The sequence below is a fragment of the Cherax quadricarinatus genome, chromosome 28 (assembly GCF_038502225.1).
Source record: "Cherax quadricarinatus isolate ZL_2023a chromosome 28, ASM3850222v1, whole genome shotgun sequence".
NCBI lineage: Eukaryota > Metazoa > Arthropoda > Malacostraca > Decapoda > Parastacidae > Cherax > Cherax quadricarinatus.
Window position 1 is genome coordinate 16094613 of NC_091319.1, and position 23422 is coordinate 16118034.

At 38.3% G+C, this 23422-nt stretch overlaps 1 protein-coding gene across 1 annotated transcript; it reads left to right on the forward strand.

Annotated features, from left to right (window-relative positions):
* The first annotated feature begins 3174 nt into the window (after positions 1-3174).
* On the forward strand, positions 3175-23194 carry LOC128693338 (GPN-loop GTPase 1). Its single transcript, XM_053783012.2, has 3 exons — positions 3175-4194; positions 6554-6738; positions 16821-23194. Exons 1-3 carry the CDS (start codon positions 3298-3300, stop codon positions 16996-16998), a joined length of 1260 nt encoding a protein of 419 aa, XP_053638987.2. The 5' UTR covers positions 3175-3297; the 3' UTR covers positions 16999-23194.
* The last annotated feature ends 228 nt before the right edge of the window (positions 23195-23422 follow it).

Here is a 23422-nt window from a genome sequence, read left to right on the forward strand (position 1 = left end):
TCAAAAGGGAACCTCATAGGTATGGTAACCTTAGACCTGCAAAAGGCCTTCGATACTGTCAACCACAATATATTATGTAAGAAACTTCAAGCTATCGGTATAGGTTCTGTAGACTGGTTTAAGTCCTACCTTAGCAACAGGAGACAAATAGTCAAAATCAACAAAACGGAATCAGAACCCCTGCCGATAACATGTGGAGTTCCCCAAGGTAGTATTCTGGGTCCCTTATTATTCTTATGTTATGTCAATGATATGCATATCAGTGTCAAGTGCAAACTCCTACTGTATGCAGATGACAGTGCTCTGTTAGTGACAGATATTGCTAATGTTTTAACACCGGAACTGGAGTCCTGCAGCAAATGGTTAGTAGACAACAAACTATCATTACACCTCGGGAAAACTGAAGCCATTCTCTTTGGAACGAAACATAAACTGAGAAGGGTAAATAATTTTAATGTTCAGTGTAATGGGGAGTCCATCACTTTGGTTTCATCAGTAAAATATCTGGGAATCCCCTTTGACCCATGCATGTCAGGAGAATTGATAGGGAACAGTGTAGTAAAGAAAGCGAATGTCAGACTGAAGTTCCTGTATAGACAAGCACAGTGTCTACCTACTGAGGCTCGCAGGACCCTATGTCTAGCCCTTATACAATGCCATATGGATTATGCTTGCTCTTCATGGTACTCTGCCTTGACAAAAAAACTGAAAGATAGACTGCAAATCACCCAGAACAAAATCGTAAGATTCATCCTGGGGCTGGGACCAAGAGAACATGTAGGCCAGGATGAATTACAGCAGTTGGATATGCTGAATGTTGAAGACAGAGTAAAACAACTGAAGCTAAATCATGTTTATAAAATTGCTCACGAACAGTGTCCAGAATATCTTGCTGTCAATTTTGTCAAGGTTGGGAACCAAAGCAATCATAGTACTAGGGGGAGAGAGCACAACTTTGTAGTACCCACAGTCAGTGGCCAGGCGTCAAACACCTTTTATTGTACAGCAATAAAGGAATGGAACAGACTACCCGCACATGTCAAAGCCAGTCATAGCATGAACCAGTTCAAGAAGACTGCCAAAAAGTGTCTGATGAATGAAGCTACAGAAAGGGAGGGGAATGATTTTTCTATTTTTTAGCTAAAATACGTGTAAAATTTACCTTATTCCTAGTAATGACCCTCGTATTGTAGATAGTCTTAATGACCCTCGTGTAGTAGATAGTCTTTTTAGTATGATAATAAGATGTTATCTTCATTGTAGAATAATAAGAAAATATTATAACCTTTATATTATAATAATAAGGTAAAAGGACCCCAATGGAAATAAGTCACTCTGTCTGACTTTTTGGGGTTATCCTAGGTTCTCTACACATATGCTGCTATGTATGATAATTCTATGTAACTGTATTTGTGTATACCTGAATAAATTTACTTAATTACTTACTTATTGTTATTAACTTAACTATCAAAACATTAGTGTCACCAAGGACCCCAATGGAAATAAGTCACTTTGTCTGACTTTTTGGGGTTATCCTAGGTTCTCTACACACATGCTGCTATGTATGATAATCTATGTAACTGTACTTAATTACTCTACTACACAACCTGTTCTTGTTGGAGTACCACAGGGTAGAGTCCTTGGCCCACTTCTCTTTTTTATTTACATCAATGACCTCCCAAATGCATCAGAGCTCCTTAAACCCATTTTATTTGCAGATGACACTACTTATATCTTCTCTCACCCAAACCCAACCATATTAACATACACTGTAAATGACGAACTACTAAAAATATCTACTTGGATGACTACCAAGAAACTTACTCTCAACATAAACAAAACCTACTTCATGCTATTTGGAAACAGAACTTCAAATGTACAGCTAAACATAGTGATAAATGGTTCACCCATTTCAAGACACACAGAGGGCAAATTTCTAGGTCTCCACCTTGACTGCAGACTCAAATTCCAAACCTACATACAGCAAATATCCAGGAAAGTCTCCAAAACAGTAGGCAGCCTATCAAAAATACGGTACTGCATACCCCAAACGGCTCTTCTTGCTCTTTACCACTGTCTCATTTACCCTTATCTCACCGATGGTATTTGTGCATGTGGCTCAGCCACAGCAAATCACATTAAACCTTTAATAACCCAACAAAAGGCTACAGTGCGATTGATTAATAACTCCTGCACTAGACAGCATACTCCACCGCTTTTCAAGTCTTAACTTGCTTAATATTCAAAACATCCGCACCTATTATTGTGCCTACTACATACACAGGACACTACACTCAAATATAAACTATCCTCTCTAACTTCTCCTTGATAACTATAACAGAACACACAGCCATAATACAAGACACAAATCACTCTTCGATATTCCAAGTGTCCATCTCTCTCTCTGCAAAAATGCTATGCCAGAACACACTAAAGGACCCTTGCCTGCAAGTCAATTTAAGGCCCTACTTAGAAAATACTTTATCACCCAAAATTAACTAAACACTTTACTTAATGCCTACCAGTTACTCAAAAAGCTACTCAAAAAAAATCTAAATAATTTAAGACAGCTCAGCTATTTGATAATTTACCTCGAACTTAAATGTTTCAACTTCATTATTGTATTTTGCTGATGATTGCTCAACTATTTACTCATAACTTCAAGCTTATGCTTCAATTTTGTTTTAAAATGTACTAAATTGTAATACTTCATATTGTAAACTGTTTTAACTTGTTCTAAATTGTAATACTGTACTTTTTATAAACTCTATCAAAACTGTACTTATTCTATACTGAAATTATCTACTAGACTCATTAAAGCCATATAACATTACCTTATAGAATACTCACTTATCTTGTACTCATTGTAACTCATCTAATGATCATATGAACTGTTATGGCCTTATTAATCTTAAGTTAATTTTAAGTTTGCCCGAAGTGCTCTGCGTACAAAGGGGCTTTTGGCATGTACAGCCAACTATTATATTCCTTTGTAAAACCATGTATCATGTCAAAAATAAAAAATTTTATTATTATTATTATTATTATTATTATTATTATTATTAGTAGTAGTAGTAGTAGTAGTAGTATTATTATTATTATTATTATTATTATTATTATTATTATTATTGTTGTTGTTGTTGTTGTTGTTGTTGTTGTTATTGTTGTATATTATAGGGCCCCAGACTGGTTTCACGGCTCACATCCTGTTGGACCTTAACGCCAACAAAAGCATCTAGAAAAGTTGGAATTGACGCAGATTAACGAAAGTTAAAGTTCTTATACTTAACAGGTGGTATGGATACGAATAAAACTGCAGTGATGAATATAATACCGAGCTGTGAAAGTCCTGGAGAGAGTGGAGCCAGTGCAGTGAGGGTAGAGAGTCGTGATGAAGGAGCAACATTGAGTGTAGCTTCAGGTATTAGTGATGGTACCCATGCATCTGCAGCCTCACATGGAAGGGAAATGTCTGGATCTTCATGTGAAACAAAACAAAAAGAACCTCTTTGTATAATTGTCCTCGGCATGGCAGGCTCCGGCAAGACCTCGTTTGTGAAGAGGCTCGACTCTCATTTGAATATTAGAAAGCCACATTATGTTATCAACTTGGACCCAGCAGTGGATAGTGTCCCATATATGTCGTATATTGATATACGAGATACTGTGAACTATAAGGAGGTTATGAAGCAGTATGGTCTTGGCCCTAACGGTGGAATTGTCACCTCTCTCAACCTTTTCTCAACAATGTTTGATGATGTTTTAAAACTCATTGCAAAGAGAGAAAAAGAAGTAGACTATATCATATTTGACACACCTGGTCAGATAGAAGTATTTAACTGGTCCGCTTCTGGGTCAATTATTGCTGAGGCACTAGCAGCCACATACCCGACTATCATCATTTATGTGCTAGATACTGTTCGCTCTACAAATCCACAAACTTTTATGTCTAATATGCTTTATGCTTGCTCAATACTTTATAAATATAAACTTCCCTTCATAATTGCAATGAACAAGATTGACATCGTTGACTGCAAGTATGCTGAGAATTGGTTACAAGATTATGATGAGTTCTATGATGCTCTTTCATCAGAATCAACATATGCAGCTAATTTGACCAGGTCGTTGTCGTTAGCACTAGAGGAGTTTTACAGTACTATTAAAGCCTGTGGTGTTTCAGCCTTTACTGGAGAAGTAAGTGTATTATTTCAAAATATACTGTGTGTATGTATGTATGTATGTACACACATGTATATATATAATATATATATATACAGTGGACCCCCGGTTTACGATCAGCTCCCAATGCGACCAATTATGTAAGTGTATTTATGTAAGTGCGTTTGTATGTGTATGTTTGGGGGTCTGAAATGGACTAATCTAATTCACAATATTCCTTATGGGAACAAATTCGGTCAGTACTGGCACCTGAACATACTTCTGGAATGAAATAATATCGTAAACCGGGGGTCCACTGTATATATATATATCATTCATCATTTTCGCCATCATTCATACATAATCACTATCTTTGTGGAGGCTCTCGGATACGACAGCATAGACATCCCTCCAAACTGCCAATATCCCAAACCCCTCCTTTAAACTGCAGGCACTGTACTTCCAATTTCCAGGACTGAAGTCCAGCTAACTGGTTTCACTGAATTCCTTCACAAAATATTACCCTGCTTGCACGAACAGCTCATCAGGTCCCAAAAACCATTTGTCTCCATTCACCCCTATCTAACACGCTCACGCACGCTTGCTGGAAGTCCAAGCCCCTCGCCCACAAAACCTCCTTTACTTCCTCCCTCCAACCTTTCCGGGGACAATCCCTACCCCGCCTTCCTTTCCCTACAGATTTATGCGCTCTCCAAATCACTCTACTTTGTTCCTTTTTCTCTAAATGACCAAACCACCTCAACAGCCCCTCTTCAGCCCTCTGACTAATACTTTTAGTAACTCCACACCTAATTTCCACACTATGAATTCTCTGCATAATATTTACACTACAAGGGTCATCATTAAATTCAGGTCCTGCTCAGAGTTGATCAATAATTTAGTCCTTAAAATGACTAACTTTAGCTGAGTTATGCCATGGACATAGTTTTATTTTGCAGAAATAGTAAGAAACCAAACCTAACCTAAAGAAACCCAACCTAACATAACCTTATAAGGGAATGATGTGCTTTTGCTCTCGATGCATCTTTGTTTTTGCTGCTGTGATTGGCCAGGTTTTACATTGTTCATTACAAACCACTGATTGGCTGTGATGTGCCACTCATGCCAAAATTAATGTACAGTATTATTTTTGCTAATATCTCCAAAAACTAAATTTTTCCCAAGAAATAATTGTTGTTATAGTATAGATAACACACCTGTACTGCTATCTACTACTCTAGTGAGCTAAAATGTATTAAATCTACTTGCACCAGGGATGAATACAGTGAATATATATTTGCCAGATTCACATCCAAAAACCTAAAAAAAAAAAAACCATAACAGATGGAGCAGTAATATTTTTCTTTGCTTTGGTTTTATCAAATGTGTTCATCTTTGGTATGTGTGCTTTTGGTATAGGTGTGGTAAGTGCCTATTTGTCTAATACAAATTGGTGATTATGTTCAGTTTATTCGCATGTCAGACACAGCAACATCATGGAATCTTGGTTCAGAGGACATCTACAAGACCTTCTTCACGGCTACTACAACTAACCTTTCATGTTGCCGGTATTTTATATCTTTTTTGCACAACTTGTCAGACACTGCAACATCATGGAATGTTGGTTCAGAGGACATCTACAAGACCTTCTTCACGGCTACTACAACTAACCCATCCCTTTGGGTAGGGCCTACTTCCACTGGGGAATCCTGCCTACCAGTGACTATGCTCTCGTCTGCTACACGTCCCTATCCACTGACGCCTTTGTAAACGCCAGTCTCCTTGCCTTTGCTTCAGATTCTCCACCACCATGATGTTGTGAACATTAACTCCAAGGCTGAGGGACTGATTACCTCATCTCTTCTATATAGTTCTACTGTCTTCTAATGTCCTAGAATCTGTATTGATAAAGCCAATGGATGGCGAAACGTCTGTAATAAAGATATCCAGATGTTGCACATGTGTCTTGACTTTCATACTGAGGATCAGTTGATCAACCTTGGCTATGTAACCTTAGTCCAACAAGCTCATGCTAACCCTCCTCACACTTAAAAAGCTTCGGGTAATGACTAAACACAATACAGTATGAAGTAAGTTATACTGTAGAGATTCTTATGTAGTACAATAGTAAAAAAATATATTAGCAAAGTTGGTGTTTGGAACTTAACCCTATTTTTCAATAATGTTCTTCACTTTTTGCAACACAGATTTTCTGGAACACATCTCACTCATTATGAGCAACTTTACTGTACTATATGAAACTATGCATGACTCTTGGGACAGTAATTCATGTACATATTTTCTTGTTTTTAATGTTTTAGGAACACATTTGTTAAATCTAGAAAGAGACGGACATTACCTGTTATGTACATTTTTTTGTAATTTGATCCTACAGGGAATGGATGCCTTCATGAGACTTGCAGATGAAGCTGCCATTGAATTTGAAGATTACCGTGCTGATTGTGAAACACTCAAGAGGAAGAAAAAACTGGAAAATGAGAAACGGCAAAAGAACATTTTGGGTAAAATTGACCGTGACTTGCAAGAAGAAGGTCTTTGCTCAGTGAGAAAGGCAATCAGGTGAGTAAAAGCCATGTGATGTGTTGGCATGATACTGTATTCGTGTATAATATTTTTACACACTTTATTCTGCACAAATAAATTTTACAGGCTAAGAGCCGTTATCTATAGTTTTCACATATTTAGCTGATGTTGGGTTATGTCAGGGAGAAAAGGTATTATTTAATGGTAGTTTTGAAGACACTGGCTAAGAGAGTGGCTATAGAGATTTCCAGCAAACTGATGTATGAATCGTAGTCCAGTTGGTCAGGAACTGACTTTAGGTGCATGTCCAGCTCCTTCTTGAAGACAGCCAAGGATCTGTTGGTAATCCCCCTTATGTATGCTGGGAGGCAGTTGAATAGTCTTGGGCCCCTGATACTTTTTGTGTTTTCTCTTTGAATATTCATGGGGTCCCTGCTTAGTGGAGTAATTGAAATTTGTCTTCATTAAACTTCATATTATTTTCTGAGACCCATTTGGAGACTTGGTTAATGTCTGCTTCAAGATTTGCAGTATCCTCAATGGATGACACTGTCATGCAAATTCTGGTATCGTCAGCAATGGAGGACACAGTGCGGTGGCTTACATCTCTGTATCAGATATTAGGATGAGGAAAAGGATGAAACTAGATCTGAAATAAAGTTTATTGTATGGATAAAATTTAATGATACAGTACACTCTTTGGGGGTTTTAAATTCAAGGGCCCTCTAGAAGCCTAACTCCTATGATTTTGGGGTTTGACAGTACATATATCCATAAATTGGTGCCATTCTGCAAGTTAGCAATCACCAGATGACAGTGCTCTGTTAGTGTCAGGTAAAGACCCACAAGATATAGCTAGGGTATTAACACTGGAACTTAAGTCCTGCAGCAAATGGTTAGTAGACAACAAACTATCGTTACACCTCGGGAAAACTGAAGCCATTCTCTTTGGCATGAAACATAAACTGAGAAGGGTAGATAATTTTAATGTCCAGTGTAATGGGGAGCCCATCACTTCAGTTTCCTCAGTAAAATATCTGGGAATTCCCTTTGATCCATGCATGTCGGGAGAATTGATAGGGAACAGTGTAGTAAAGAAAGCGAATGCCAGACTGAAATTCCTCTATAGACAAGCACAGTGTCTACCTACTGAGGCTTGCCCTTATACAGTGTCATATGGATTACACTTGCTCTTCATGGTACTCTGCCTTGACAAAAAAACTGAAAGATAGACGGCAAATCACCCAGAACAAAATGGTAAGATTCATCCTGGACCTGGGTCCAAGAGAGCATGTAGGCCAGGATGAACTATAGCAGTTGGATATGCTTCAGTTGAAGACAGAGTAAAACAATTGAAGCTAAATCATGTATTTAAAATTGCTCACAAACAGTGTTCAGAATATCTTGCTGCCAATTTTGTCAAGGTTGGGAACCAAAGCAATCATAGCATTCGGGGGAGAGAGCACAACTTTGTAGTACCCACAGTCAGTGGCCAGGCTTCAAACACCTTTTATTGTACAACAATAAAGGAATGGAACAGACTGCCCGCACATGTCAAAGTCAGTCATAACATGAACCAGTTCAAGAAGAGAGCCAAAAGGTGTCTGATGAATGTAGCTACAGAAAGGGAGGGGGATGATTTTTTATTTTTTTTAGCTAACACAAGTGTAATTTTACCTTATTCCTAGTAATGACTCTCGTATTGTAGATAGTTTTAATGACCCTCGTGTAATAGATAGTCTTAATAGTATGATAATAAGATGTTATCTCTATTATAGAATAATAATAAGATATTATCACCTTTATTTTATAATAAGGTAAAAGGACCCCAAAGGAAATAAGTCACTCTGACTTTTTTGGGTTATCCTAGGTACTTTACACATATGCTGCTGTGTATGATAATCTATGTAACTGTATTTGTGTATACCTGAATAAACTTACTTACTAGTCCAAAGCGAGTTGCCAGTTTAGACATCCCTCCAAACTGCTAATATCCTAAACCCCTCCTTTAAAGTGCAGGCATTCAGGACTAAAGTCCAAGACCTAGGTACCTTTCCCTCTTTCATACATTTATTAAACAAAAATACCAACCACTCCAACACTATATCTCCCCCTGCTTTTAACATTTCTGTCATGATCCTATCGGTTCCAACTGCTTTACCCCTTTCATTCTACATAATGCCTCATGCACCTCCCCCACACTCACATTCTGCTGTTCTTCACTCCTAAAAGATGTTATACCTCCAGTGCACGAAATTTCTGCCTCCCTTTTTTCATCGACATTTAAAAGTTCCTCAAAATATTCTCGCCATCTACCCAATACCTCCGGCTCCCCATCTACTAACTCCCCTACTCTGTACTTGCTCACACATTTACATATGCATAAGAATGCATTTATCTGCACATGCATACATGTAAAAAATTATATGTAAATACACAAATACATATGTATACATAAACATACAAATGCATGCACTTATATACAGGGGTACCTTGAGTTTCGAACAGCTCCCATCTTGAACAATTATATAAGTGTATTTTTGGGTGTCTAAAACGGACTAATCTAATTTACATTATTCCTTATGGGAACAAATTCGTTCAGTATCAGCTCTCGAACAGCCTTCTGGAACAAATTAAGTTTGTAGCTCTAGGTACCACTGTACTATACACAAGGGCTACTCAATTGCAGCCCGCGGTCCAAATCCGGACCTTCTGAGTGTTCTAGTTGGACTGCAGGCTTCAGGAGAAAGCTTAGTTAAATAACAGGTGTTACTATGTTCAGGATCAGGTGGTACACAAGAGCGGGATTAATACATTATTCTATCTGAATGGAATGCATACACTGAATGGAATACAGTATTCTAGCATAGCTAAATAGTGATATTTTCTTCCATTCACTGGTAATTCATATTGGTAATTATCACTTGTGCAATGAAGTTGACTTTTTTTGGCATTTTGGAAAAAGAGTTTTGCCGCATATGGACTGGGAAATCTGGCGACCCTGGTGCAACTTTGAATTTCGGAAAAGGTTGTGCATTTCTCACAATGTTCGAGTCCACCTACGAGTCTGCGTTCTCAACTACGAACTTTGTGAAAAACAAGTTCCGCTCCTGTATGACCAGCGAACACCTCCACCACTGTCTTCAACTAGCTGTTACTCCATTAGTACCAAGATTTTGGGAATTAACACGAAGCAAGAAGTGTAATTTCTCTCACTAAACTAGCATAACAGAAATACAGTACACAGGCACACATACACAATACAAACACAACTTATCTACAGTCATACACAGATTACACCATTGTTGTTGATTTTTACATATTAAAATTTGGATTTTTTTTTTTAAATAAAACTTCAGATTTTGTTATAGTGTAATTTTTTATTATATACTATAGATACCATTTTCCTAGGTAGTAGGCTGATAGACAGCAACCGCCTGTGAGGTACTACCATCCTGCCAAGTGAGTGTAAAACGGAAACCTGTAATAATTTTACATGCTGGTAGGATTGCTTGTGTCTTTTTTCTGTCTCATAAACATGCAAGATTTCAGGTACGTCTTGCTACTTCTACTTACACTTAGGTCACACTACACATGCATGTACAAGCATATATATGTATATATATACACACCCCTCTGGGTTTTCTTCTATTTTCTTTCTAGTTCTTGTTCTTTTTTATTTCCTATCTCCATGGGGAAGTGGAACAAAATTCTTCCTCTATAAGCCATGCATGTTGTAAGAGGTGACCAAAATGCCAGGAGCAAGGGGCTAGTAACCCCTTCTCCTGTATAAATTACTAAATTTTAAAAGAGAAACTTTCATTTTTCTTTTTGGGCCACCCTACCTCGGTGGGATACGGCCGGATTGTTGGAAAAAAAAATAGATATCATTCTGTTAATCAGTACAGTAATGTCCCAGTTTTTGTCCTTAATCCGTTCCAAATCAGTTCCAGAAGGTCAGCCGAAATCCGAAATGGACGAAAACCAAAGTAATATTTCCGATAAGAAATAATGTACGTAAACCCAATTAATCCGTTCCAGACACCCAAAAATATTAACAAAAATACATTTTATAGAGAATAACTACAGTTTTACATACAGAAAACAATGAAAAATAAATTTAAATGACTAATTTTAATGGATAAATGAACATTTAAATCGCTTTTACCTTTACTAAAGAGATTTGTTGGCATATGGAAGATGGCGAGGAGGGGAGAGGGAGGAGAGTTTATTGTTTGGAAGGGGAATCCCCCTCCATAAGGACTTCAGGTATCAAAGCCCTATCCAGGGTTACTTCCCTTCTTTGTCTTTTACTGGCACTAGGACCAGCTTGAGAGTCACTGGACCATGCAGACATGGCTTGCAACAGCTTTGTTAGGGTGATATTTCTCCACCAACTCTTCCACATCCTATTTATTGTGGACCAGAGCCATATTATTACCATTGACATACCATGTTCACTGAGTTTAATTGTTTCTAACAACTACCTTTAGATGCCATCATAAACAAAGGGAGAAATAATGAATAATTCATGCCGAGAATCGTAAACAAAAGCGCCATGTATTAACCCTTAAATGGTCCAAACGTATATATACGTTTTTTCAACATCTGAAAGTATGTAAAAAAACGTAGATTTTTTTGTTTTACCTTTGGAAACGTGTAAAAAAACTTTTATCTACATTTTTTTTTTGTTATATTTGAAAATATGTAAAAAAAAGTAGATCTACTTTTGTAGCAATACGAATTTGCACAAATAACCCGCACATAAAAGAGAAGCTTACGACGACGTTTCGGTCCGACTTGGACCATTGACAAAGTCACAGTGTGACTTTGTCAATGTGCGGGTTATTTGAGTATCGTTCCAGTCACGGTATTGTGCCTTTTTTGTTATTTATATACGAATTTGAACATCGATCTGTTTGGACCGTTTAAGGGTTAAGGGAAACGATTGGGCCAGACACAGGTTCATACAGTTTTCTCTAACGCTGTACCAGAGAAAACGTAATGTTTTCCTTCTGCCTGGCTAGCACACCTCCAACACATAACAAAAACAGTATCTAAAACAGTTGGCATCCTCTCGAAGATACATTACTATGTACCACAAACAGCACTGTGTACTTACACTATACTATTCACTGATTTACCCCTACCTCACCTATGTTATTTGTGCCTGAGGCTCTACAATGTCAAGTCACCTAGAGCCAATAATAACCCAACAAAAAGCTGCAATGCGAATGATCAAACAATCCACTACTAGACGACCCCCACCCCCCACTCTTCAAAGACCTAAAACTACTCATTATACAAAACATTCACTCATACTACTGTGCAAACTACATTTACAGAACAATCAATTCTAATATAAATCCTGACCCGAAGTGCTTTCCTGACAGTTGCAATAGGACTCAGACATAATACTAGGCACAAAAATCTCTGACATTCCCCATGTCAGGCTAAATCTTTTCAAAAACTCAATGTACATAAAAGGGCCCAAAATCTGGAAAACTACCAGAACTACTGAATCAGGTAGCATTTTTAAAACTACAGTTAAAAAACACCTTAACTCCTTAAACTATCCCAGCTCATCGTAAATACGTATGTAAAAACTATACATGCATTTTCTCAACATCATGAACATTCAGTGCTGGTCACGGCATTATGCCACCTCTTCTCCACACATGTACCGAAACACAGACACATACCATGAAAGATTGTAATATGTATATATATTTGCACGCTTACTGTGGTTTTAATGCTTTTTGCTGCATCCTTTACTCTTAATCATTTCCCTCAGCCATGTAGGAAGACTCTTACACAAATTCTTGAGGGTTTGGGGAGGTATATTCCATGCCTCGTGTATGTAGAGCAACCTCCAGCCACGAGATGGAACTGATATCCTTGCCCATTAACTCTGGGGGTTTCGGCCGTACTAGTACGGCTTACGACCCAGGGTTTTTGACGTACTAGTACGCCTAAATTCTAGCGCCTTCAAATCTAGTGGGAGAAAGCTGGTAGGCCTACATATGAAAGAATGGGTCTATGTGGTCAGTGTGCGCAGTATAAAAAAAATCCTGCAGCACACAGTGCATAATGAGAAAAAAAAAACTTTGACCATATTTTTTGGAATAAAACAGCGACTTTGTACTGTATTTTCATATGGTATTTATTGTTGTATTCTAGTTTTCTTGGTCTCATTTTATAGAATGGAAGACATATTACAGAAATTGAGATGATTTTGTCTGGTTTTACAATGAAAAGTACCTTGAAATTGAGCTCAAAGTAGCAGTAATGTTCGATTTTTACCAAAGTTCAAAAGTAAACAAATCATGCCAAGCGTCCAATACACGTCAACTGGTGAGTCTAATATTCTTTCACAAGTGCACTGATATTATTTATATCATTTCTACACTAATGCAGTAGTCTGCATAACAGTAAATCTTCTATTTTTTGTAAGAATAAAAATTGAATGTGGAAAGCCAAAGAAATATAAGAGGGGCCTGGGGGTGTGACTAACGAACAGAGAACGTTATTTTAGTGCCAGGAATGCCTTTCTTGTTTATTCTGGACCCTATTCGGAAATTGGCATCTTTTGAAATTTGTGTGAAATTGGCAAAATTGCTAATTTCTGACCACTTTATTGGATAGTTGAAATCGGTAAATGGGTGGCTTCTTGTACTCATTCAATACAAAAAATAGAGTTCTGGTGAAATAGTTATGATTTTTGTCAACTAGTACATTGGAATTGGCCAAAAATAGAGCTCAAAGTGGGCAAAATCGCCGATGTGTAAACATTGTCGAGACCGCTAACTTCGCGAGAGCATAATTCCGCAAGTTTTCCATCAAATTTCATACTATTGGTGACATTATGATCGGGAAAAGATTCTCTATCTTTTCATGCGAAACAATATTTTTTTATTTTTTGAAATTTCGCCGACCCTGAGAACAAGTCTCGGAGAGGGCCTGTCGACCCTCTAAGGGTTAAACTTCATTTCACTATTGACCAGAGGTTCTCAATAGGGTTTGGGTCTGGGGAATTGCCTGGCCAGTCATTAAAGAACCTCACTTCACAATTCTTAAACCAGTGAACTACAGATTTGGTGGTATGACACAGTGCACCATCCTGCATAAAAACCGTTGCCCCACACTTGTCAAATGCCTCGGGTAAATTGTCACACAATAACTCCAGATAATTATACTGGTTCATATACTGGTTTTGAGGAAGCACAATGAGTTCACCAACACTCTGAGCACTGAAACACCCCTGAGCAAGTCTGGGTGTTTGGTGGTCCCACAGGTGTAGCGTGGGTCTAGTGGATCACTACCTCTGGGCCGGTACACATGTCCCCCACGGTTACAGGTGACGGTGAAGTTTGCTTCATCACTCCAAAGTACTTCAGACCACTGTTGAGGATTCCAGTGAAGATATTTCTTTGCATAATGCAGCCTACATTTCTTCTGTGGCTTGGAGAGGATCAGTTTCTTAGCCTGGCGGTGACTACTGTAGCCCAGTTCTGACACACGTCTATTAACAGTTCTTACAGACACATCTGAGAAAAGATGTGGGTTTTTTTCTTTCAACTCTCTAGCAGTTATCTTAGGTGTACTCTCTAACTGCTTCTTTAACACAGGTAAGGTACGAACAGATGTCGTCTTCGAGGGACCAGGCCGAGGTTTGGCAGACAGTAACTCAACACCACCACCAGCCTTGAAATGCTGCACCCAGTTCGTCAATGAATGCTAACACAAACCAACATTCTCCACTACTTCTTTTGTCTAGTGCCCAGCTTTGTGAAGCCCTATGATTTGAGCAATAGTTTCAGGTGTTAAAGACTTCTTTTACCCATAATCAAACATGTATAGCCCCAAAAACCAAAGGGAACACTGGACATAAGATGGGGTGGATGAGAGACAAAAGTGCAACACTTCCTCTCACCATGGCAGCCACATGAGCACTGAGGAGTCACTGTGGAGTGTGGCAGCAGGCTGTGACGTCATGCTAATGGCTGCTACCCGGCATAATGCACTGACGAAAAAGACCCCCCTGTATGGTAGCCTTTGATTTTCGTCACGGCATTATGCTGGGGCGCTCACCCAGCATTATGCTGTGACTAGCACTGTAGGTAAAACATTATAATCAATATATACTTACTCTCACTATCTCAAATGTTAATCATTTCATTGTGTCTGCCTTAGGTTAATAATCAGAACTGCAATTCTTCTCTACCAAACTTTTTTATTTATTTTATTAACACATCGGCCGATTCCCACCAAGGCAGGGTGGCCCGAGAAAGAAAAGCTTTCATCATCATTCACTCCATCTCTGTCTTGCCAGAGGGGTGCTTTACACTACAGTTATAAAACTGCAACATTAACACCCCTCCTTCAGAGTGTAGACACTGTGCTTCCCATCTCTAGGACTCAAGTCCGGCCTACTGGTTTCCCTGAATCCCTTCATAAATGTTACTTTGCTCACACTCCAACAGCACGTCAAGTATTAAAAACCATTTGTCTCCATTCACTCCAATCAAATACGCTCATGCACGCTCACTGGAAGTCCAAGCCCCTCACACACAAAACCTCTTTTACTCCGTCCCTCCAACCCTTCCTAGGCCGATGCCTACCCCGCCTTCCCTCCACTACAGATTTATACACTCTCAAAGTCATTCTGTTTTGTTTCATTCTCTCTACATGTCTGAACCACCTCAACAACCCCTCCTCAGCCCTCTGGATAATAGTTTTGGTAATCCCACACCTTCTCCTAACTTCTGAACTACGAATTCTCTGCATTATATTCACACCACACATTGCCCTCAGACATGACATCTCCACTGCCTCCAGCCTTCTCTTCATTGCAACATTCATCACCCATGCTTCACACCCATACAAGAGTGTTGGTACAACTATACTCTCATGCATTCCCCTTTTTGCTTCCACCGACAAAGCTCTTTGTCTCCACAGACTCATAAGTGCATCACTCACCCTTTTCCCCTCATCAATTCTGTGATTCACCTCATCCTTCATAGACCCATCTGCTGACACGTCCACCCCTAAATATCTGGATACATTCACCTCCTCCATACTCTCTCCCTCCAATCTGATATCCAGTCTTTCATCAACTAATCTTTTTGTTATCCTCATAGCTGTACTCTTTCCTATATTCACTTTTAATTTTCTTCTTTTACATACCCTACCAAATTCATCCACCAAACTCTGCAACTTCTCTTCAGAATCTCCCAAAACCACCGTGTCATCAGCAAAGAGCAACTGTGACAACTCCCACTTTGTGTTTGATTCTTTATCTTTTAACTCCACACCTCTTGCCAAGACCCTACCATTCACTTCTCTTACAACCCTATCTGTAAATATATTGAACAACTTATTACCAAACTTATTAAAACCATATAGCATCAACTAATAAAATATTCAATTTTCTTGTATTCATTATAAACTCACCTAATGACCATATGTACAAAATTACTGCACTGTCTTTGCCTTATTAATCTTCAGTTAGTCTTAAGTTTGTTCAAAATACTCTGCATATGAAGAAGCTTTTGTTATGTACACCCAATTGTTATACTCCTTTGTACAAACATGTATCATTCTGAAATAAACTTTTTAGGCAGACTTGAGTCCTGGATGTGAGAAGTACAGTGTCTGCATTCTGAAGGAGGGGTGGGGATATTTTCGGTTTTGAACTGTATTATCGCCACCCTTTGGCAAGAGATTGATGGAGTGAGTGATGGTGAAAGTATTTCTTCTTTTTTTTTGGGGGGGGGGGTCACCCTGCCTTAGTAGGAGACAGATGGTTAGTTAAAAAAATTATTTTGTTGCATCTCCATGGTGATGTGGAGAAGAATCCTTCCTCTGTAAGCTGTGTATGTTCTAAGAGGTGACTAAGATGTGTTCTCAGGTCACCCTGCCTCGGGTGATGGGAGATGGCCATTGTATTGCTGCATTGGAATTTTATGACCACTAGTATTTCCTTAGGGTTATCGAATTATGCATCAAGAGATGTATTGTAGTTTGCATTAGGCATACCTGTGTTGATGTCCCTTCAGCATTCAGTATTCTGTATCATAGTGCTTTTATTTGATAATTGAACTTTTTCATCTTTACAGAGAAGACACTGATATTTTCCTGTCTCATGCATCTGAAAGTGAAGAAGAAAGAGAAGAACTGGATGAAGATGACACTGAAGAGAAGAAAGAATTAGAGTCATTTCAGTCATTTCTGACTAGTCATAAGACAAAAATGGAGAACCAGAGAAAAAAATTTGCCAACTCCACAAACCAGTAATTGTGTTGAAATTTTTTTTATATATATTGTATAGATAATTGTGCAAAGACTAATCAGTAAGTGATGCATGAAGATTTTTGTTAGTACACATATTTTTTGAAGTTGTACTATATGTTAGCCTAGAAAGGATTTGTAGTTAAATGGAAAATATAGAAATAATTTACAGTACCTGTCATTTGTTCTTTCATTCAAGGTTTTTCATTTTCATATATGTTTATTCCATTAGTCATTCTTTCAGTAATTGTACCTCTACATACATATTTATTATCGGTTATTTATAAAGGTAATTAACACACCAGCTATCTCCCACCAAGATAGGGTGACCCAAAAAGGAAACATTCACCATCACACATTCAGTAGCTGTCTTGTCAGAAGTGTACAGACATCACATTTCAAATGACCCTCTGAACTGCAATATCCTCACTCTTTAGACTGCAGGCACTGTACGTACTTTGTTCCTCCAGAACTTAAGTCTGACTAACCGGTTTCCTTTAATCCTTTCAAATGTTACCTTGCTCAGACTTTAACAGTACATCAAGCCATAAAAAATCACTTGTCTCCATTCACTTTACTCTAACATACGCAAGTCTGCTGGATGCTCAAGCAGTTAACCGTCAAAGCTTCATTTACCCCCTCCTTCCAACCCTTCCTAGGATCCTTACTCCTCCTCCCCTCTATTCTGGATTTATAATTCCTCTTAATTATTCTGCTTTATCCTCTCTAAATGCTCAGACCACTTCAACAACCCCTCCTCAACCCTCTGAATTTTGTCTTTGGTAACCCTACTCCATCTTCTAATTTCTATTCTTTGAATTCTATTCATAATATATACACCATGGCCCCTAGCCTCATAAATATACGTATTATATTATTCCACTGCCTCTATCCTCATATATGTATGTTATTCCAGCCTTTCTATATTTATTTTTGACACCGTATTCCCTTAATAGCTTCATATAGATTCTTCAGACATTTACAATGTTTTTAAGTGATGAACCCTTGAAAGAGGACATTAAAAATTTCCTAAAGAATTCCATATGCTTGTATGGCTATTATGTACATATAGCACTTTCCAAACCCTTCCATTGAAAAATAAATACAATGTGGAAATAAATTCTAGACTAATTTTATTGCAACTTTGTTGGTTATTAAGGTTAAATACCATTTTGTGAATGCTTGCCCTGTGTTGTAGTAGTCAGTAATTGGAAGAATGCATCTACGTCTGTGGGACATTTCATGATGAAGGCCAAGTGCACCATAAATTTCCACCCCATGGTCAAGCTTTTAATGAAGTTTATACATGTCTGTTTTACAGTTGTTCAAAGAAGCATTGTAATAAATTATTATGGGCTATCTTACCATATGAAACAAGTTTTTGGCATACCAGGGCCTTGATGTTAAATACAGTGGAACCTCAGTTGTCGAATTTAGTTCGTTCCAGATGTCGATTTGACAACCAAAATGGATGACAACCAAAGCAATTTTTCCCATAAAGAATAATGTAAATAGAGTCAATCTGTTTCAGACCCCCAAATGATATTATAATAATTTATTAAAATTGTACTAACTACTACATAAAATTAAAAATGAATACTAAAAGAAACTTTAACCGAAATACTGTACAGTAAATGAAAATGTAACTACCACTTACCTGTCAGAGGAGAGCTAATGGCATACTGGAAGCAGGAGGTGGAGAAGAGGAAGGGGAGATGTTACTGCTTGGAAGGAGAGTCACCTTCTGTTAATATGTCAGGCAACTGTCCTTCTGGTGTTGTTTCTCTTCTTTGTCTCTTTTTACCACTAACACTGTTCTGGTTCATTGGTTCTTTGTCTCACTAAAAACCTGTCCAGTGAGGTTTGTTTCAGGCTCCATTTTAACAGTTGTTTAAATTGAGGTATTACACTGTCATTGTACATATTAGAGAGTCGGAAGGCCATAGCTTTGTCTGGATGGTATTTTTCGGCAAACTCCTGTACTTCATCCCATTTAGCACAAATTTTCTTTACAAGTGCAATGGGCACATCATCCCTTCCCTCCTCTTTCTCTGATGATAGCTCCTCTGCTGTGATCTGTTGCTGCTCCTTCTGAAGGTCTACAAGTTCTGTGGTGAGTTCAGTTCTGCGCTCTTCCACAAACTCCTCCACATCATCTTCAGTCACCTCTAGGCCCAAGGCCTTTCCCTGGGACACAATATCCTCTACTGGCTCAGGCTCATCTTCAAAGCCTTCAAAATCCCTGGCTGCCACAAAGTCAGGCCACAATTTCTTCCAATGCTGACTGCATGGTCTTGGAAAACTTCCCCCAGGCTTTGTCTATAAGCCTCAAGCAGGTGAGGATATTAAAATGATCCTTCCAGAACCTTCTGAGGGTTAAATTTGTTTCTGAAGTGATTTCAAAGCACCTTTCAAAAAAGTGCTTTGGTGTAGAATTTCTTGAAGTTAGAAATGACCTGGTAGTCCATGGGCTGGATAAGAGGAGTGGTGTTAGGAGGCAAGAACTTCACAGTTATAAAAGTGAACTCTTCCCTTCAACTCATTTTCCAAGCTTGGAGGGTGAGCAGGAGCATTATCCATAAGTAAAAGGGCCCTGAGTGGCTATTGTTTTTTAATGAGGTACTTTTTGACAGTCAGAATGAAGACCTCATGAACCCACTCAATAAAAAATTGTCTTGTTAACCAAGTTTTCATGTTGGCCCTCCACATTACAGCCGGTTTGTTTTTCATAACATTGTTTTTCTTGGAAACTCGTAGATTTTCGGAATGATAAACAAGTAGGGGCTTCAATTTCAAGTCCCACTTGCGTTACTAGACAGTAACAGAGTGAGCCTGTTTTTCATTGGCTTGTGTCCTGGCATTGACTTCCTCTTCAGTTATGTAGGTCCTTTTAGGCATTTTCTTCCAGAAGAGGCCTGTCTCGTCACAATCAAACACTTGTTGGGGACAAACTGCTCAGCCTCTACATATTCTTGGAATTCAGTAACATACTTTTCAACAGCTACTTTGTTAGCACTGGCATTCTCCCTATGCATAGCCACACTATGAATGCCACTTCATTTCTTAAAATTATTAAACCAACCCGTACTAGCCTTGAAGGATTGAGTTTCAGTACTTGTTCCGAGGTCGAGTCTTTGTCCAGTGCACATTCTTTGAGCACGTGACCCTAGCCGTTCACATTGTCAGTCAATAACCGAGAGAACATATGAAAACCAGGACATTTTTTCTCTAATTCCTCATTCAAAAACCGATTTATTCGACAAGTAATGCAGTCGACAGCCGAGGTTCCACTGTACTATAACACGTGTTAAAAGAATAGCTGTGCTCCCTTGCCTAGTACGTACACAGTACTTTCTACTACTCTGTACCAGGGACACAGTGAACCCTCTAATTTACAAACTAATAGGGGGAGGGGGTGTATGTTATTGCCAATTGTCTTTTATTTCTGAATTATGAAATCTATTTTTCATGATCGTTAGTTTTGAGACATTACTAGACACAAAGAACACTCTAACCTATAAAACAGTACAAGATGGTGTGAGAAAGAGAAAGTGAGAATAGGTTAGAGGATGGATGGGTGTGAGTGTGAGGAGGAATGGATGTGAAAGAGGGTGGGAGTGAAAAGGAATGTGAGGGAAGTGGGTGGGGTTGTGTGTATGGGTGGGTGGGTATGAGAAGGTGGCTTTCAGAAAGCATGAGTGGGTGTATGTGAGTAGTGGGTATGAGAGGGTGAGGGGTGGGGGGTTATGAAAGAGGGTTTGAGTGTGGGTAGGTGAGAGAGAGGGTGGGTGTAAATGGTGGGTATAAGAGGGTGAGGATGAGAGAAGGCAGGAGGATGCATGGGTAGGTGTTAGGGTGAATGGGTGAGGGGTTGGTATGAGAAATGGATGTGAAGCTGAGTAGGTGAATGTGAGAGAATGGGCTTGAGAGGGTTGGTGTGAGAAGTAGATATGAGTGTTTATATTGGTGTGTGGGGGTGAGTAGGTGAGTGAATGTGAGAGGGTAGGTGGGTACATGGGTGAATATGAGTGGGTGGATGTTGGGTGAATGTGAAAGGGTGGGTAGGCAAATGGGTGAATGTAAGGGGGTAGGTAGGTAGATGGATGAATGTAAGAGGGTGGGTAGATGGGTGGGTGGGTGAGTGAAAGCATGCATGAGAGGGTGGGTGGGGTAAATGTGAGAGGGGTAGGTGAATGTGAGAGAGGAGTGTACTCAGATGCAAGGTACTACACCTCAGCCACTGACTGAACATGTTATGCACAGGAACATCTCTCTTGGGCTCCCATGCCAGCCCACTCACTCTCTCTCTTTACCAATAATACCCAACCACCCAACAACTAACACAATGTAAATAATAAATCTACAGTACAGATCCTCAACACTCTCTCTATAAAAAAATGAGTTCTTCACACATGCAGGAAGGGCAGCAGTGAATCATCGAGGGGAGACAGAGGGGCCTCCCTCCTTGGCTCTTATCCAACATCTTCCCCCCTTCCTACCTCCTCTGTGGGGCCTCCCTCATTGGCTTGGTGACTATCCATCCATCCACTAATCCACCCTTCTCCTCCTCCTCTGTCTGACATCCACTCAGTTAATACATGTAAATAATAAATCTATAGTTCTTCACCTTTCTTTGCCAAATAAATGTAAACTCTCTATAGATGCATACAAGGTACATACACAAAGTATGAGTGGTGAAAAATTAAGAGTGCTTTTATTTGACTCCTGAAAAGAAGAAAAAATAATTTTGACAAATATTCAGTTTTCTAAATTTAACATTAGTGATTTAAAGGTACTACTGATTTATATTTAATCCAGTAATTTGTCATTGACTATGGTATTTGTTCATGTCATGTGTTTTATAATACTACACTTCATAAGGAAAATTACTTTACAAAATGCTCTTCATAATAAGGGAGAGAATAAGAGACTGATCTTTAATTCAGGTTAAAATAAACTGCTGTACTGTTCTGGAAATGTTTATGTATTGAGAGGTCAAAAAGTGAAGATAAAAGAATGTATATGGAAAATTTGTATGTGTTGAGAGGTCAAGAAGTAAATACAAAGAAAATATAAAGGAGAGAGAGAGAAAGCTAGACTTATAAGATAGCTTGGAGATGTGCTTTACAATGACCTTTACATGGCAAAAGGATAGTTAATGATATACAGCCCCTCCTCATTTAACGACAGAGTTCCGTTCCTAAGACCACGTCGGTAAATGAATTCGTCGCTTGGTGAGGAGCATACTATAATGATATACTGTAGTGGGTTTGTGTTACCCATCTTTGATATTGTTTTAATGTTGCCTTTGCACCATTTATAACATTTCTGGTATATTTTTAAATGTTTATACTGCAGTGTACTGTATATTGTAATAAAAAGAATTGAGGAAATCAGGTCTAATATACATTATTTAGGTATGCATACTGGTCAGAGAACTGGCCGTAAGTCCAAGTTGTCAGTAAATGAGTACATCGCTAAGTGAGGAGAGGCTGTAATTCAAGTAATAGTTTGTAGAGATGCAGAAGCAGCTAGAATGATTGTAAAGTGGTTAGCATTTTAAAATTGATAACTTGACAAGTACTTAGAAGGAAGTCATATAAGGCCAAAAACAGGAATGTAATATATTAAAATCACATTCTTAAGAACATGTATAGTTTTTTTGAGGATTTCTTGTAATAGCCCTATTCTCATTATAAATAATGGCTTGAAATGTCAAGAATGTATAGATTTGCTCCTTCTAAAGGATCCAGTGACACAGTTTGCATCTAATTTCTCATTTTATTCTTCAAACTGCATTTAATTATGTATCATATATAGTGCAGTCATTCAATTTTGTGTTCCCCTTATAGGTCATCACCAATTCTAAACTTCAAACAAGCAAAAATGTGGGTTTTTTTTTTACTATATTAAATAGCTAAGTTCATCATTGTTTTTTCTTGAAGTAACATATGTTTTTTTCCTGTAAGTATATAATTTGTTGTTAAAAAATCATCTTTCTGCTGTGGCTTATTTTTGTCTTTTTTTTACTGATGACATTGAAAATTGTGCATCCTGTTTATACAAAACAGGTATAAAATACCTGTGTTGAGAATTTGAATATTTTTATATTCCTGCCCATTGAATTTTATTGAAAATATTATATGCCAATTGCTGCAATAATCTGTAGTATGAATGGTTATTAAACATAGCTTTCAACATATTAGAGAATTTCCCTTAACCTTCATTGTTAAAAGTTTTGTGTGCAGGTAAATTAATTTAACCATTGTATATCACTGAACATTTCCTTTAAGGTTTCAAAAATGGGTAGTTACAAGTTTCAGGCTACATTCTGACAAAGAATCTTCAAAAAATGTTCTTGAAAGAATTTTTAAAATTTTTACAGTTTAACTACGCTCTCACTTATGAAAATGCTACTATGATCTTACCA

What these genes read in the sequence shown, in the direction of transcription:
- LOC128693338 (XM_053783012.2), top strand. Translation starts at nt 3,298, where the DNA reads ATGGATACGAATAAAACTGCAGTGATGAATATAATACCGAGCTGTGAA. An exon ending in TTTCAGCCTTTACTGGAGAA is followed by an intron (nt 4,195 to 6,553) that starts GTAAGTGTATTA and finishes TTGATCCTACAG; the next exon opens with GGAATGGATGCCTTCATGAG. An exon ending in TCAGTGAGAAAGGCAATCAG is followed by an intron (nt 6,739 to 16,820) that starts GTGAGTAAAAGC and finishes TCATCTTTACAG; the next exon opens with AGAAGACACTGATATTTTCC.